At 41.5% G+C, this 16,417-nt stretch overlaps 2 protein-coding genes across 2 annotated transcripts in view; both read left to right on the forward strand.

The window, feature by feature from the left end:
- Positions 1–3,117, forward strand: part of LOC117401451 (microtubule-associated protein 1B-like) — a 28,133-nt gene extending 25,016 nt beyond the window's left edge. Inside the window, exon 7 of the mRNA XM_034002172.3 lies at positions 50–3,117. Coding sequence (XP_033858063.3) covers positions 50–205 — 156 coding nt within the window. The 3' untranslated portion in view covers positions 206–3,117. The remainder of the gene's footprint in view (positions 1–49) is intronic.
- Positions 3,118–7,336: 4,219 nt separating this feature from the next.
- LOC117428898 (F-BAR domain only protein 1-like) overlaps positions 7,337–16,417 on the forward strand; it is a 37,681-nt gene continuing 28,600 nt past the window's right edge. Inside the window, 3 exon segments of the mRNA XM_059014292.1 lie at positions 7,337–7,462; positions 11,236–11,300; positions 12,848–12,909. Of these exon segments, the coding sequence (XP_058870275.1) occupies positions 12,883–12,909 (27 nt within the window). The 5' untranslated portion in view covers positions 7,337–7,462; positions 11,236–11,300; positions 12,848–12,882.

Here is a 16,417-nt window from a genome sequence, read left to right on the forward strand (position 1 = left end):
ATGTTTTTGCCTGCTTGGTTCATGGTCTCCTTTCTTCTTCTTTTTATAGGTGACCTTGATCCCGACCTTTGACTCTCTGGTGATGCACGAGTGGTACCAGCAGACCCATGAGCGGCAGCGTGAGCTGGCCGTCACTGTGCTGGGCAGCAACAGCACGGTGGCCATGCAGGACGAGACCTTCCCAGCATGCAAAGTGGAGTTCTGAGCGCCCCTGAATCCAGCACGAACCTTTACCCAACAAACCCCCATAACCCCACCCCTCACTCCCCCTTTAATCAAACAGCTACAGCCACCAGTGAAACACAACCAGCCCTTTCAAGCTTTTCCACACTCCCGCGGTCAGCTGTCGGAGTACTGCATGCAGCACTGCCATGTTTAACAGCGTCACTCCCGCACACCAAGTCACTCTTGTGTTTTGAGAAACCACACTGGGCCATCTTAAGAAATTACCTGCATCTGACATGAGCAGAAGTATCCTTTCTTTTTCACAGGGTGTTATTGGGGTGTTTTTTCTTTTAGAGTTGCATTTTCCTGCCTCGCGGATCAGTCCCAAACTCCGCAGCAGACATGACTGCAGCTAATTCTGTGACGGTTTGAACTGATTTTTCCTAAGGCTGTGTTCCTTTTAAGTTGTGTAGAATATCTTTGAAACATTTTACCTGGGATCAGAAATAAAAATTAGAAGTAACTTCAAAATCACTTTTCTATCTATTTGATGTCAAAAGAAAAAAAAAAAAGTTGACATGGTTTAAAAAGATTTTTTTTTTTTTTTTTTTTAAAGGACCAATCCCTTGAAACTCCGCACTCCCTGTCCCCCAGGATGTTGCCTGTGTTTGAGCTCCTTGTTTTGGAAGGTTCCCCCATGCAGGAGACCCTTTTTGATATTCAGTTTTATTTTTTTTATTCACTGCACCCTTGCTTCCCCACTAGAGTAACTGGCTGATGCTTTTGCAGATTGGAGTCCCTGTGGGTTGGGTTTCTTCACTACCCTTGGAAAGCATTCACTTGGACGCATAAAAGCTGTTGCCGGAGAATCCACAACCCAGCCATGTGCTTTTATAGGACTTCCTGTATTAGTAGTCTTAGTGGACCAGTCTTGTACCTTTTACCAGAGCGAGCTCTGTAGTGTCGTTCCTGGTTTTATGGTGTGATCCTGTCGATGGCATTCCTGCACTTTTATACAAAACACCTGTTGATCCCTGAACTCTCACCAAAATAGTAAAAAAAAATATTGTGTAACTGCAGTTACTGTAATGCATGAATATGCAGGCACACTGCTAATGATATGGGGTGGGAAGTCTGTGATCCAACTGCCCCTTGAAGATTAACTATATTAACCTGTTATGTGTGATAACATCTTAATGCAATCACTGGTTAATTAATTGCATTATATTTACTATCCCACAATATAATATATATAATATCTACTAGTAGTGCACAAACCAGTTCTTTGATTATTCCGATCAAGCTCTCCTGAATGTAAAATATTTACACAAAAATATCGTAAAAGTAAAAAAAAAAAAAAAAAAAAAAAGTGATCTCCACATTTGTAACGTGTCCCTGCCCCTTATTTGTTACTTCTGGAGTAATGCTGTAGTGTGTAGCAGGCTTGTGTCTTGTGTATTTGTTATTGACGCTTACATTAGCCTAATCTATACACACATAATGCATGCGCTTCAGATGAGGTGGGGAGGTGGAGTACACGGAGGGTTGGAGCTGAAGGAACGGATGCACTTTGAGGAACTGTCTGTGGAAAGGCTGCAAGTCTTAAAGCAGTTGAAGGATTAAGGTTTAATTTTTGCTTTGGGTAAAGGAAGTATAGCTAGACGGGCAACGCTGTGGTTTCTTTGGCCAGGATGTACTTCGTTCAAGACTTTCGCTCTGTTCCGACTCGTGTAAAGATCGCCCTTGATGAGGTGGTTAATTGGCTAGAAAGATGAAGAGCATGCTGTACCCAACAGAAAGTTGAGACACATTTCATGGTTCGGTCAAGCGGTACAAAGGCCAAATTGTGAATTGCTAAAAAGAATTGAAATTTGAAAGATAACAAAAAACAAACCAATCTCCCTCACATTTCATACTTTTATTCCCTTTTAATATTGAGGGTGTAAATTAAATATAACATATCCTAAATATAATACAGTACATATTTACTATAATCTTAGATTAGCTTTATAAATGTGGTTGTGTGGGGTTTTTTTTGTTTTTTTTTCAAATATTTTGAGGAAATGAATAGGGCCTTAAACAGACAGACAATGTAGAATATTAATGAACAATTCGGCATGTTGGAGACTTCCTGTTATGTATGTTGCTAGGGGCAACAACAGAGGCCTGTTAACTCCTTGTTTACATGTGCAGTAATAGATACAAGCTGTGACCTTGCAAATTAGTGTTTTTTTTATTTTTATTTAACTGTACAATTATTCAACATGTATTCATTCAAATGTAATGTAAAAAACAAAAAGAAGCAAATTCAATTGCCCATCTTTATTTATTTTTGTTTTAAATTAATATTGTGTTTTTTGTTTATTTTTGGTTTTTTTTTTGCAGTATCAATTAATTCAGTTTGGGAAGATCTGTAAACTTTAGGAATAACAGGTGCCTCCTATTTGAATTAATCCTTTCCCCTTGAAGGACTAGTCTAAAGCATCAGGTGGCTCTTTAGGTTATAATGTCTTCCCCTAAAAATAACAAAACAAGTAAATGCTCCTGAAGTTTCTGTTTGGCGATTTGTTGTTGTGAGATATTCAGAAGGACATTATTCATAATAAACACATGCCACCTGGTGGACAGATATGGTAATTGTGACAGGAAACCCTGCTATTGACACATGTTGACAACATTTACATTCCCCCTCCCTCCCCCTTATTTAAAACGTAAAACAAAACTCTGAAAATAAGTGATCATGTTTGCTTATTTGCGGTGTTGAATGTTTGTAGCTCTATCACAGCTGTAAGAATCTGTCCTTGTGGGCTGCTTAGCTGCACAGTGAGACGCTTGTGATTTTCCTGTGCTTTTGGTAACAGAGGGGAAAGGAGTGTATTTTAATGAAGGCTGATTCAGTATTGAACACTAATGTTTTTTTCTTTCAATAAATATGCTTCTTTTATAACCCAATTAAGTTTCTTTCTTTCTTTTTTTCAGAAAGATGTCTAAGTGATGTACTAATAAGTGAATGTTAAGTGCCATGTTGGAAAGATATAGGATTGATATAGGATGCTTGATACCAAATTAAATAAACAGAAATCTCTATATATGCAGACTAGTGTGCAGTATAGAAAAACAGACTGCCCTAAATTACAACCAATATTACCCTGATAATATTGTTTTGATTAATATTGATTGATAAACTTACGATATTGGATTCCTTTGGTTTATAAACCTATAGCATCACTTTTTAATATAAAAAATCAATAACTAATAACATAAAAAGAATAAATTATCCAAGGAAGTGTCTTTGGCTCTGTGTTCTTCATCTGGCTCTCAAACTGCAGCATTGCCAACGTTTTGAGGAAATGAATTTGCATTTCATCCCCAAGTTAAAATTCTATAGATTCTAAATGCATTCATTCAGGATTATGTTTGCATTCAAAATGGATTTGAAAGGGATGTCAACAGGTATCGCTTGACATTCAGAATGTTTGCCGGATTAGCGTTCTGTGCAAATGTGCATGAACGAAGAGTAAGCATGTCATTGCAATGCAAACTGAATATGCAAATTGTAACTGAACCAGAATGCAAACTCATTTTCATGCAAAACAAAACCAAAGAAATGATAGCTGCACAAAACAATAACAGAAGTCATCTTGGATGCTGTTCAATGTAACTTTGAGTGATCTATACCTCAAGTGCAAGTTTTAATGTATGCTGCTTTTGAGATTTACTTGCCTTTATAAAGTTAAAGATATCCTGTGAGATGAAACACAGTAATTTATTCAAAGATGTCAACTGGCTCTCGTTGTGACTTGGCACAGGGTTCATAGAGCATCCACAGTATGTGAGAAGGATGCCCCTAGGGAAGGCTGTGCATTGTTGTATGCAGGGATGTCATGGAGTAGCTATTATTATCCTATGTGCTTTCAAAGGAGAGGGTTTCTGCAGTGAAGTATTTCATTCTTAATGTAACCATGATAACATATGCTCGCTGCTGTAATTGTGGAGGGGTCGGGGTTTTTGTCTACAGTACCTCACACGCCTCACTCACTCGTGGGTCCTATAGATACAAAAGCCACCAACCCCCCTATAGATCTATACGGTGTGTTTGTGAAGCTGCAGTGTACAGTCGGGTTAGGTAATGAGACTCCAGAGCTCAATAAACCTGTGAACCACCCCCACTGCTGTGTGCTGTAGTTTATTTTGATGTGTTTGTGTGTCTGTGTGTTTTTCATGTTTGTATAGGGAAGTGTGTGTGTAATGTTGTACAGCTGGGTTTTATAACAGCTGAGTTGCAATTGGCTGGTTTCACAGCCCACGGTTAACACGAACACTACAGCTGTGGCCAAACGTTTTGCATCACCCGATAGAATTCACTCCTGTTGCTTCATAAAGTCAAATTGAAACCTGCTGAATAATGTTACGTTAACCTGTTGAATTACGCACCGCTTTGTAGTTTTCCATATACTGAACGAAAAAAAGACAAATTGAAAAATGTCCGAATCGAACATGAAATGCTGTCCTGCTATTATGGCTTCCAGTAGACTTACATTTTGTAGTTTCTTTGGTTTACATGTCTTATTCATGCAGAGTAGACACAACACCTGATATTACAGGTGACCTCCGCTATCATCCATAACGTTAAACACAGTCGAGATGCATCTAGAAGTACATTAGGGAAACGTGGCACTCTCTTCTAATCTAATGAACATGTCTTCATAGTCCAAACGTTTCCTATTACTATACTCGACATGCACAACGCTTTGGAAACATTAGCAGTATGACCTGTCCTTGAATATGCATGGCTGATTCATTTGTCATGTAAATGGTATCCTATCATCTTCTATTGTGTCGATTCCTTAAGAATAGTGGGTAACGTTTTGTGTAGAAGTGTCTGTTGTGTGAACAGTACGCAGAGACCAGCATCAAAGCATTGCTTTTGGGGAAGGGGCTAAATATTTAGACTTGCAAAACTTCACTCTCCTCATCTAAAAGAAAATGTTGCTGAACAAGCAGTTATGCCATCTGCTTGCAGCAGCTCATTAGACTCAAGACTGTGTTGTTTCCAAGGCTGCTGCAAAATGTTGACCTCCTGAAAGGTAGCTGTCAGGTGACTGTAGAGGGGGGCTTTTGATTGGACAGAGGCCACCTCAGGCAGAGATGAGGTGAGCTGGTTTCCACGGCAACCTCCCAGTTAACTTCTCCCTGTCGGATGCTGCTGGAAGTCTAAAGCACTCAGCAAGGAGTTTAAAGACACAGCACTTGTTTTTTTTCTGAAAAAGAAAAGAAAATGCAGTATGAACAGGAATACAAGATTGTATTTGCTGTGGCCTGTTTCGGGTGCGTCCCCATTGTGTCAGTTTTAATAGATCAGGACAGTCCACCCTGCACTGAAATTTGAATCGAATGGATGTTTCTTGAAAATGTTGGGACAGGACCGCACCATGAAGTAAGGGGCTAGCTCCCCTTGCTAGTCATGGGGTCTGAAACCATTAGGAGTGGGCTGGGTACTGTCGCTCCACTACTGAGTCGTAACCGCTTACATTTTGAAATTGCCTTTACCTGGCTGGGAGCTGCTTGGAGAATCCTAACTGCCGGAACTGACCAGCCTTTCTCATTCCACTTAAATCAATGACAGCCTTGCCAGCCCATCCTGCTCTACACGACTAGACAGGGTGCTGGTCACACTGTCACATGATTTGAATTCAATAAGGAAGGCTGTTCCGTCCCGGCACTTAGGGTTCTCCAGACAAGCTCAGAGCAATTTTAAGGCCAGGTGAAGGCAAAATTCAAGGGAAAATATGATAACTCTGTTGGAACATCAGAACCCCAAATCGGAACATTGTGGCCGTACAGGGACTGATAAAGCTGTGCTCTCTGTGGTTCTGCTGCCCTCTTGTGCCTGTATGTGTTAAAGCACCCAGAGTGTTCTCATGCAGTGCTAGAATGAACTCTGAAATAAGCAGGCGCGTTCTGTCTGACCAGGCAATTATAGGGGAGCACCGCGGGTCAGTGTGCTCTTCGCAAACGTTTCAAATGCTTGATTTATTTATTTATTTTCACCTGAAAATAACGGCATGGGTCCATTCACCCTGTGCAAAGCTTGCATCTATTTTACATATAGCATCAACAATAAAACCCGTCACGAAACGTGACAACTCTGGTACCTCTTGATTTGGGGCTGAATCCATCCACTGTATAAGCAGCACAGTGAATTTCAGTCAATAGGTGGCGCTGTGGTACTGCAAGCTAATCTGTACGTACAGCTCAATAATAAAAGAAGACGTTGTTTTTGTTTAGTAGAACGTGTTTTTGTCTTTAGCTTAAGTTTGGGCAGTAGGCGGGTGGGGTCTGATTATCCTCAGGAATCTACCTAAAATACCATCGCGTGTAAACTGTGAGTTATTATATAAAGGTGAGTAGTAAGGTAATTCTAATTAGTTGAATATAAGTTAGTTTCACTCTTAAGACATGAGAGAGTGTAGTTTTTCAATAAATATAATGACATTTAAAAAAAAAATTATGTAACTGAAGACATCAGCTCGATTAGTTTCGCTTCTTCTGTAGTACCTGTTTTTTTTTCACACGTGTTGGTAGCACGTTATTTACTTCGGAGGCGCACACGAAACCGCGTGGTCACGTCAATAACAATTATATTTCATCTCGTCCATTATTTAATCATCTATGTGTTTTTTTTTAAGTATTTAACTCAGTGATACATGACTACAGTGCAGGATACAGCATATGCAGCTATTTACTGAAGTGCATTGGGGCTTGAGAAACTAATTTATCTGCATTTTTCCTGGTTAGATAAATCATGTACTGTATTACAATTACTATCGGGTCGTTTACCTTTCTAAACCAATCCGTGTAGACTGGGCGGGTTTATTGCTATACCCCGCCTTTAAGATATGAACGGCGTTGGACTGGTCCAATAGTAGTACATTTGTGGGTTTCAAATCCAGTCTCCCGCTTATTTTCATCTCAGTATTGATGGTCAATTCATCCAATCATTGTATATCTTTTCCAGTCTTTACCAGGTGGGCGTTATTTAATTAGGTTTGTGTCCCCTGATTGGAGTAAGGGAACCGAGCGTGGACACGCCCTAAAGTTGTAACCACGCCCACGTCTGTCTTCTCCAGGGAGAAGAAGGACTGGGCTTGTGGCCAATGGGAGAAGCGCGGGGCGGGGCTAGCGGGCACTGCTGGAACGGCGAGTTGAAATCGAATCTGAACACTTTTGCATTGAAGGAAGACAGGTGAATGGGAAGTGATGTCGGATGAAACGTTACATCTGAATACACCGACAGGTAACAGAAAGACGAAAGAGCGCGGTTTATTGTTGTAATAGAGCGGGGAATGTAACAGGGTTTAAAATGATAGTGCGATGCATTTAAAACAGCGGTGCCCGAGCTTAATCGAATTTTATATTTGGTGTGTTTCATAACAACAAGCGCGTTGCTATATTATTATTATCATAAATAATACCAATTTTAAAAAAATAAAGAAAGAAAGTAAAATGCATGGTTGATATTAAATAGTAATTCAGTTCGCTAAGATCAGGGTGTGTGTTTGTTTATTAAAATGTGGCACACACAGGCAGACTGGCAGACAGGAAACAGAAGTTTAACATGACCCGTGGAAAAGGGTGTCTAGTTATTTTTGTGTTGGTTTCGGGAGTTGGTGGACCTGTCTTGTCATTTGATGCCACGGGCAGGGTACTGTGGGAACACGATGACGTTTAGTCTTCGTGTAAACTTCGGATGAAATTATCAACATGTTGCAATGGCAGCTAGTTGTTTGCTTTCTAATAATAGCACGTTGGAGGTCATATATCTTCTGCTGGGGATTTATAGCACAGGGCTATAACAGATCAGCACAGTGTTAGTCTGGTTATATATAGTACCAGCAACCCTATCCAGTGCTCCGTGGATTAGACAGCACGGGTTAGGGAGCTTGCACACAGCGTTTTTGCAATGCAAACTGCCGCATGTTAACGCCAGGCACGGTTACATGTGTGTCATCTTCTGGTCTGTCGGTATGCGGTGTGCGCTTCTTTAGTTTCGTGTTGCTCTTGCTGCGGTCTCACAAGAGGGAAACGGACTCAGTTTGCACCTGGTGTTTCTGTGCGCATCCTATCATTGACATTCTCCATCAGGGGGTTAGCGATAGAGGTTAGACTCGAGAGTGTTTCGAAATTACTGAAAGAAGCGCACTTCATCCCATGACAAACGTTACGACTAGAAATTGAGTTAGACGTGTTTGTCAGTGACGTTTGTCATCGAGTGTATGACGTTTGTTTGACTGTCTGATTGTTTTCTGTCTGGGACGAACACTGAGACACGAGTCTGCAGAGACCAGCACGCTGGATTAAAACCGAGACCAGATAAACATGGAATGTAACTGTTTATTTAAATAACATTTGAATAAGGACAGTGCCATGCAAATTTGTAAAGGGTTACTGTTAGGTGAAAACAGCAGCGTGCTCTCGTGTTTTGTCTTTTTACCTCACGTATCAAGTCATTTGAACCCTCTTTTAGGTCGGAGGCAATATCGAATTTAGCCATTTTCACAGGTGAGTATAATTGAGACCACCGAGTGAAAGCGTGACAGAGAGAAGATATGGATTAAAACATCGCCGATATAAATCATGCCCAAATGTAACTTTTGGGTTCATGACTGTTACATTTTGATAAAGTGCAGGGGAGGCAAATACGTGTAGTTGTCTTGTTAACTGCTACTAACAAAATAACGCTTTGAAGTCCAATATAATTGTTACTTGTAAATTCTGCGGGCACTAATTCTTGGCCACCCAGAAAATGTTTATTTATTTTTTTAACCCGGCCAAAGTTCGGTTGGCAGGAGAATACTTTTCTGAAACACAGTAACTGTTTTCTGATATGAAGTTGCCCTTTTCTGTTTTGGGTTTATTTATTCAAAGCGCTACTGGGAGAATGTATGTATGTGTGTGTGTGTGTGTATATATATATATATATATATATATATATATATATATGTATATGTAAACATTAACAGGTAAAAATAAGTGCTGTGCTTTGTGAAACTGGCCCGTCTTTCTAGGCCTGAGGAAACTTGTGTCCATTCATCTGTATGGGGCATGTAAACAAACAGGACTGTCAACAAGAGCTGCCCGCTCTCTTGTAAGGTTCACACAAAATGGGCTTTTAACAAAGTAACACATCAGGCAGAATCTGTAAATTCACCCCCCCACCTCCCCCTAAGAGACTTGTTTCTGGAGCTGTCTATGCTGTTGGATAACTTTACCTTCAGAATAGGAATCAGACTTGTATCCCTCCAGTTGTGTAAATCTTTCTCTAGAATATGCATTGCCCCAGCCTCACAATTGCACTGACAAGTGGGCACATGTTCTTGTGGACAAGTTCAGACCATGTTCCGCATCGCTGAGCCCTGCCCGCTATCTACACTGCCTGGGGCTCTTTGAGCTCTGCATGCTGGTGGTGACAGTGCTTAAAGATGGCTGGAACAGTATGCCGAGTCTGCAAGCCCTAAATATAATCTATTCAGTTACGGCTCATTTACAATAGAGATTTGATGCAGCTGCTGGGGGTTGCCTTATTATAAATGATTTGCACATGCATTAGGAGGGCGATCATGCGCTGATCCGAATGGGAGCTGTTGAAAATGGTTTGTCTCTTTTGAGAAATAGAAAAAACGACATTGCATTTTAATTGGAAGTTTTGTAAAATTTGACATGTCTTTTTATTTCAAGGTGGAGCGGTATTTTGGGAGCCAGACGGATGAATATGCTTTAGTATAGAGCTAGAGCACACACGTTCATATCGCACACAGAGGGTCTCATGAACAAACAAAACAGCAAGCATGTTCATTTTCTCATTCAGTGATGAATGCATGACAGTAGAGAAGCTTTGGCAGGTGACACGTTCAGTTTACCCACTCAACGCTTTCTGCATGAACACTTACATGAACACTTGCATGTGTTTGAGTTAGTCTGGGGGAATGCGTGACCATTCCTCCGTGATTTACAGCCTTCCTAGCTGGGGAGGAAATCAACAGCAAAATCGATTCTCCAGGAATATTAGGAATCTGCATAGCGTTAGTAATCTGTGCAGTCTTGGGACGCTGGGATACAACAGGGAGATGCAGCTTTTACACATGCGTCGGGGATACTGCTTGCACAAGTGTGTGCTACATGTGGCAGGTGCTGCTTGTTATTTGTTCAGTATTCTTGTTAGAAGGCAAAATAAAGTTAGCGTTGAAAGAGACTGGCCCACTTTACTGCCTAGGGGAAGGATTTGTTGGAACAGAGACCTGCAAAACGAGCAGTTCAGTTTCTGTGCTCAGTAGTTTTATATAATTCAGTCCCTCTTATTCCAGCTCAGAAGCTGCACTTGTTTCCCAGCTGGGCTCATTGCGTTCTGATGCCAGACCGTGTGAGTCATCATGCATGCTAGATCAGGTTTGATAGTCTTTGTGAACCAGTCCAGCTCCAGCTCCACTCATCTTTCTGTAGCAGTCAGTGGGTAGCAAGCAGGTTGTATTCTCATACACACGCTGTGTGAGAGTGCAGCACTGGTTCCATGCTTTCTAGACTGGTGATAAACAGGACATTTCTCAGGGCAGCGATATCGAGATCAGCTGTATCATCAAACTTTTCTTAGTCCAAATCACTGCACGTAGCTTTTTGGACCCCATAGTGTAGTGACCATGTCTGTTTCCAGGGATGGAAATAAGTTTCACCCATTCCAGGTTTTACTATGAGCTTGATTAGCCACATTGTATAGGAAACAAACTCATGTGTGTCTTATTAAGCTCGTAGTAAACCCGGAATGGATCAAACTGCTATGTAATGGGAGTCTTATTCCCATCCCTGGTTTATTTAAAGAGGAGACGCACTCATGCGAAGTATTACAGGTAACTGTGAAATCTTGCATATCACACTCTGAACTCTGGACAATATCCTAGCTCACCTGAATCAAATAATTACCTATGCCAGGTCAATCCAGACATGTTCTGTAATAACATTTAGTGCATCATTGTAAAGCTGTTTGCGAATCTCCCTGTGTGTGTGTTTCTTCACTAGGTGCAGCACGCTGGCGTCAGGGCTGAGTGACAGTTTGTGATCTAGCTCCCCGTGCTTTCAGACAGGTGAGTTCAGCGATACGCTCCTCAGTGGGGCAGAGGATTGATTGATTTTTCTTCCTGCTTTCTCCTCTCAATTCTCCCTGGGCTTATTAATAGTTTAAAAGTTCAAAATGTGCATATGTTTATACCGTGGTAACTACAGTGATTTCATGCTCATCTATGTATCTATTGAGAGTTTTTTTTTTTTTCCATGTGTACATAAATGCAGGGCATGTGTAACCCTAAACACAGTGCTATCGATGTGTGCACATTATAGCAGACCCCAATATTAATGTGATACAGCCCTCTGGAATTTCTGTGCATCTGACGAAAATGATGTCTTTGTGAAATATTCCTGTATGCCTAGATTTCTACCCTCTGTGTAAATGTGTGCTGCTGTATGATGTGCCAATCCGTTTGTTCTAAAGGTCTACCTGTAGAGCCTCGTGCTACCTGCGGTGCAGGTGCTGCTGTAGGTCATGGGAGCCTGCTGTGGTCTTCCGTCACGCGCCATAAACCGTTTGCTGCTGGTTCAAAATGCCGCTGCTAGGATCCTTACCAGATGTAAAAAACGTGATCACATTAACCCCTGTCTTGCCCAGCTGCACTGGCCACCTGTAAAGTTCAGGATTACTTTCAAAATTCTCCTGCTTGCCTACAAGGCCCTTCATCACACAGGTCCCGAGTATCTCTCCAACCTGCTGACCCGCTGTGTCCCTGCCCGCAAGCTGAGGTCCTCTGACTCTGGCCTGCTTGTTATCCCAAAAGCACACCACACTCGGAGAGCGCTCGTTTAGCTTCATGTCCCCGACTCTCTGGAACTCTCCCAGATTTAGTGCATGCAGCTCCTACAGTCGCTCGCTTCAAATCAACTCTCAAGACCCACTTGCTCTCTCTTGCTTTCAATGCTCTTCAAGCCTGATATCTGTTATTAGCTGTTGTCTAAATTACTATTTCAGGTTTTTCACTCCCTCTTATTCATATGATTCTGTGACGCATGCATCCACAATGTCTAGAATTCACATCCTAGCCCTGTATTTAGTGTAATATGCCTGTAGTTCATGTATTTGCACTGTATTATGCCTGTATTGAAGAATTATTATTATTATTGTTATTTATTTCTTAGCAGACGTCCTTATCCAGGGCGACTTACAATTGTTACAAGATATCACATTATTTTTTACATACAATTACATTATTTTTTACATACAATTACCCATTTATACAGATGGGTTTTTACTGGAGCAATCTAGGTAAAGTACCTTGCTCAAGTGTACAACAGAAGTGTCCCCCACTAGGGATTGAACCCACAACCCTCTGGTCAGAGCCCTAACCACTACTCCACACTGCTGAATGTATTTCATGTCCCATGCCCTGTATTTCACTGTATTTAATGTATTATGCATTGTTCCTCACTATCTTGTAAAGCACTTTGTGATGGTGGTCCACTATGAAAGGCGCTATAGAAGATAAAGATTGATTGATTGATTCTCATGCTCTGTGATGTTGTCTCCTTCATGACAGATGGGTGTGTTACTAACCTGATTCCCTGATTTCTTTTCAAATTCCAGTTCCCTGTAAATCCTGAAGCTACACTTGAGCCAAGATGTCCTGCTTCCGAGAGAATTTCTGGGTAAGCCAAGTCTTTATTTTGGGTTTCTTCTTTTCCTTTTTTTCTTGGTTACAAATTTGAAAATGTAAAATTAAAATCAGATATTCTGTACCGCTGAGAATGACATTCATTTAAAAACGGCAGTTTTCTTGTCCTGCTGTAATAAAATACTACAGGAAATTCGTATAGGGATGATATTTTCAAGGCAACAGTCTTGTATGCATGTTTTATGTATATTTGTTGGGATTTGCAGAATCCTTGCATACATATCATGGGGTTTTATTCCCTATACGAATACATGAATAAAAATAAAGGTGCAGTCGTTCATCATGGAGCCCCTGGAGCCTGTCTGGGGGGGTGGATACAGGGTCTGCTGGCTGTGCTATTTCAGGTGCGTCCTGCTTTCACGCTAACAAGCTTCACTGCTGGTGCCCTTGTATTCACCCAGCCCAGCAGTCAGTCTACACTGTTTAAAAGCGTCTCTTGTTAAGCTGTGTCCTGTAGGCGTGAATATGAATCAGATGCAAATCTCAGTACACTCGGGACAGCACCACTGTCAGAAATGTACCGGAGGGGACGATGGATGTTCATTTCTCATTTCGTGTAGATCCACACTTGAAATTTCACTTTGTAGAATGTTTTGAGTTCTATAAGCCTAATTAGTCACCCACCTGAGCTTAATTAGACAAGCGAGGCTACAGGCTGAAATGTAACGGGTGTGTTTTGTTAGAAATCAAGTCCAGCCACACAGAGCCCGCTGCACTAGCATTCCAGAACTGTGGGGCACAGCAGTAAAGAATGATCTGACAAATTAAATGACTGGCGCAATCCATTTTTCAAAGGGTGGTGTTAAAATAAAAGAAAAGAATTTAAATAGTTTACAAAATATTTTTTTTCTGATGAGAAACTATCCCCGTCTATGGTTGGTAAGGAATAAAATAATAATTAAAAAATTATTAGGATTGAACCCACGACCCTCCGGTCAAGAGTCCAGAGCCCTAACCACTACTCCACACTGCTGTCCCTTCTTGAACTCCTGTTTTTGTGAAAGGAAAACAAATCCTGTTAGTTACAAAATGACCTACAGCCACACTGTGAGAGTGCTGAAGAGGACCTGAAATATATAGCTAGTAGTTTACACCAAAAGTATCCTTTGATGTTGAAATGAGTAGCGTTCAATGCAAACCCAGTGAAACGAGGTGTGTAAGTGGGGTTCCTGAATTGCAGGGTGGTGGTATTAAGCTGTAGGTGGTTTTGGTGAAGTACCCGTTGTGCTGTATAGAAGCGGGGTGTTCCTGTTTCTAATCGAGTGATTCAGTGAGTGGGAGTATTGCTTTTAATATCATTGCAGTGGAACTGGCGCTGTGTTGGGCTCAATGTACATTCATCTTCTTTTTTATTACATATGTCATTGTCCCCACAAGGAGATGAATATGTCGCTCTTCTGATCTTTATTATATCTCAGTGTTCGCTATTTCAGTACTTCTTAACAAACAACATTTTTTTTAAATTCAGCTGAACATTTGTTTTATTGAAAACTTTTTTTTTTTTTCTTTTTCATGCATCTATAATGACGGAGTGTTTCAGGTGAATTGTGTTTGAAGGAGCTCTCTTGTTTATCGTGATCTGTGCTTGAAGGTATAAACAGGCGTGAACTTGCTCTAGCAATGAGTCGATCCTGAGCAGACAGCCGCTCCGTGAAGCTCAACATTTCAAATCTGCCTGTTTTCTGCTTATCGGTCGCCTGTTTTAAATTGGCACTTGGGTAAATGTTTCTGGGGTCTTGTATGTCCTGACTCACTAATGACACTCCCAAGAGAAATGCACCCCCTCAAGTCACTGTGTTCCAGACAATTCAAAAGTACAGTAGTGCTGCTGACATGAAGAATGTGTTTTTGAGCTCTGATCGCTCAGTAACTTGACTGGAGAGCGTTTTAGAGCAGATTTTCATTTCAAACGGAAGTACAGTAGAGTGATAAAGCGGAACACGCTGGGGGTTATGTAAGTAAAGCTGAGTGCAGAACTTTGATGTGGGTCGGCATGTCTTCATATTCATGAATCAATCCCTTACTCTTCCTTCGAGAAGCACATGTTAGGCTGCAGGTAGCTGTGTACTGCTGCTCCTGTATCATGAGGCGTCGGATTCTTCATTCCAGGAGCGCTCACAAGGCTCCAATAAACCACTGTGCTTTAGCGGTGAAGTACTTGTTTTGAGCTTTTTTTTTATTCATTGTCAGGATTCGCCATTTCGCTCTAAGTCTGTCTGTTAGGCATGATTGACAGCTGGCTTGTCTCATTTATTGCCTTAGGTGTCTGTGCTACACTCAAGTCGGTTTGTGTTTGCTGGTCAGAAATTGAATGAATTTGAATATGATCACAGAAAGCAGCAAAGCCTCCCCTTAAAGCCAGCCTGTTGCACTGCTAACACGTTTTAATGACGTTGCCATGAAGAGCTGGCTCATGATCAGTAGGTCCAAGTGCTACGGCATTTAAAACACACTGAAAGCGAGGAACCCCAACGACACACAGTCTCGATCCTGGGACGACACACAAGTACAGTTTGATTTAAAAAACGTTAGCGGCAGCGCAGATCAAGACTCTCCAGGATATCCTCCTCTAGCGATCTCAACCCACATTCTTGAGTTCCCTGCAGTAGCTTCTAATTGTGAGGAAGCTGCAGTCAGTGCCGCAGTCCCAGGGTGTGTGTGTGTGCGTGCGTACGTGTGTTTTGTGTGTGTGTGTGTCGGGGCTGTGGTTTGTAAATGATTCCTCTGTGACACACAGCCCTGTATTGTGAGGCAGCCCTTTGACAGAGCTGACATTGTTATTGTAACGAGGTTAACCATGCAGGTTATCTGCTGACCAAACAGCAGCATGTGGTTTATCTCGGTCAGTGCCATGTATTTAAATTCAGACCCCTCCTCTATTGGGAGAGAACTGTGGAATGGCTTTATCTTAAAAAGACAACAAGCTAAACACAGACTGTTTGAAATCATGTTTAATGGAAGCTTAAACATGATTTAGGATAATTGTGATTATCGTCCCAAGTTTTAACTCGTGATCACCAATTTAGAATGTAATTCTCGTCCAGCCCTGTTGCAGTGGGTGGACAGCGGTCTTCAACCTCTACCCTAAATTACTTAATAGAACCAACTTCCTTCCTGGTCTTACTCACTTCATTATTTAATGAAACCTATAAACAAGGAGGACCAAAATTGTGCTCTCGTGGTCTCCACGCTTTGAGGGTGTGAGAGGGATTAGAAACGCCAGCACATGGCACATACTTCAGTGTAAATGGCCTATTTGTTATTCACATCCCTGACTCGGAGGAACTCTTTTGGACAGATAAGAGACAGTGTTTTTTTTTTTTTTTGTTTGATTTTTTTTTGGGGCATCTTGTAGCAACGCTGCACCTCAGCTAACCTCTGGGCTGTGTTTTGAGCTGCACCTTTATCAACCAGCCTGGGAGCTGAAACTCCTTCATCAGGGCCCAGCCGGGGGCCCGCAGGCTATTCCGGGCCTCTGTTTC

Source organism: Acipenser ruthenus, chromosome 47, assembly GCF_902713425.1.
Source record: "Acipenser ruthenus chromosome 47, fAciRut3.2 maternal haplotype, whole genome shotgun sequence".
In the NCBI taxonomy this organism is placed as follows: Eukaryota; Metazoa; Chordata; class Actinopteri; order Acipenseriformes; family Acipenseridae; genus Acipenser; species Acipenser ruthenus.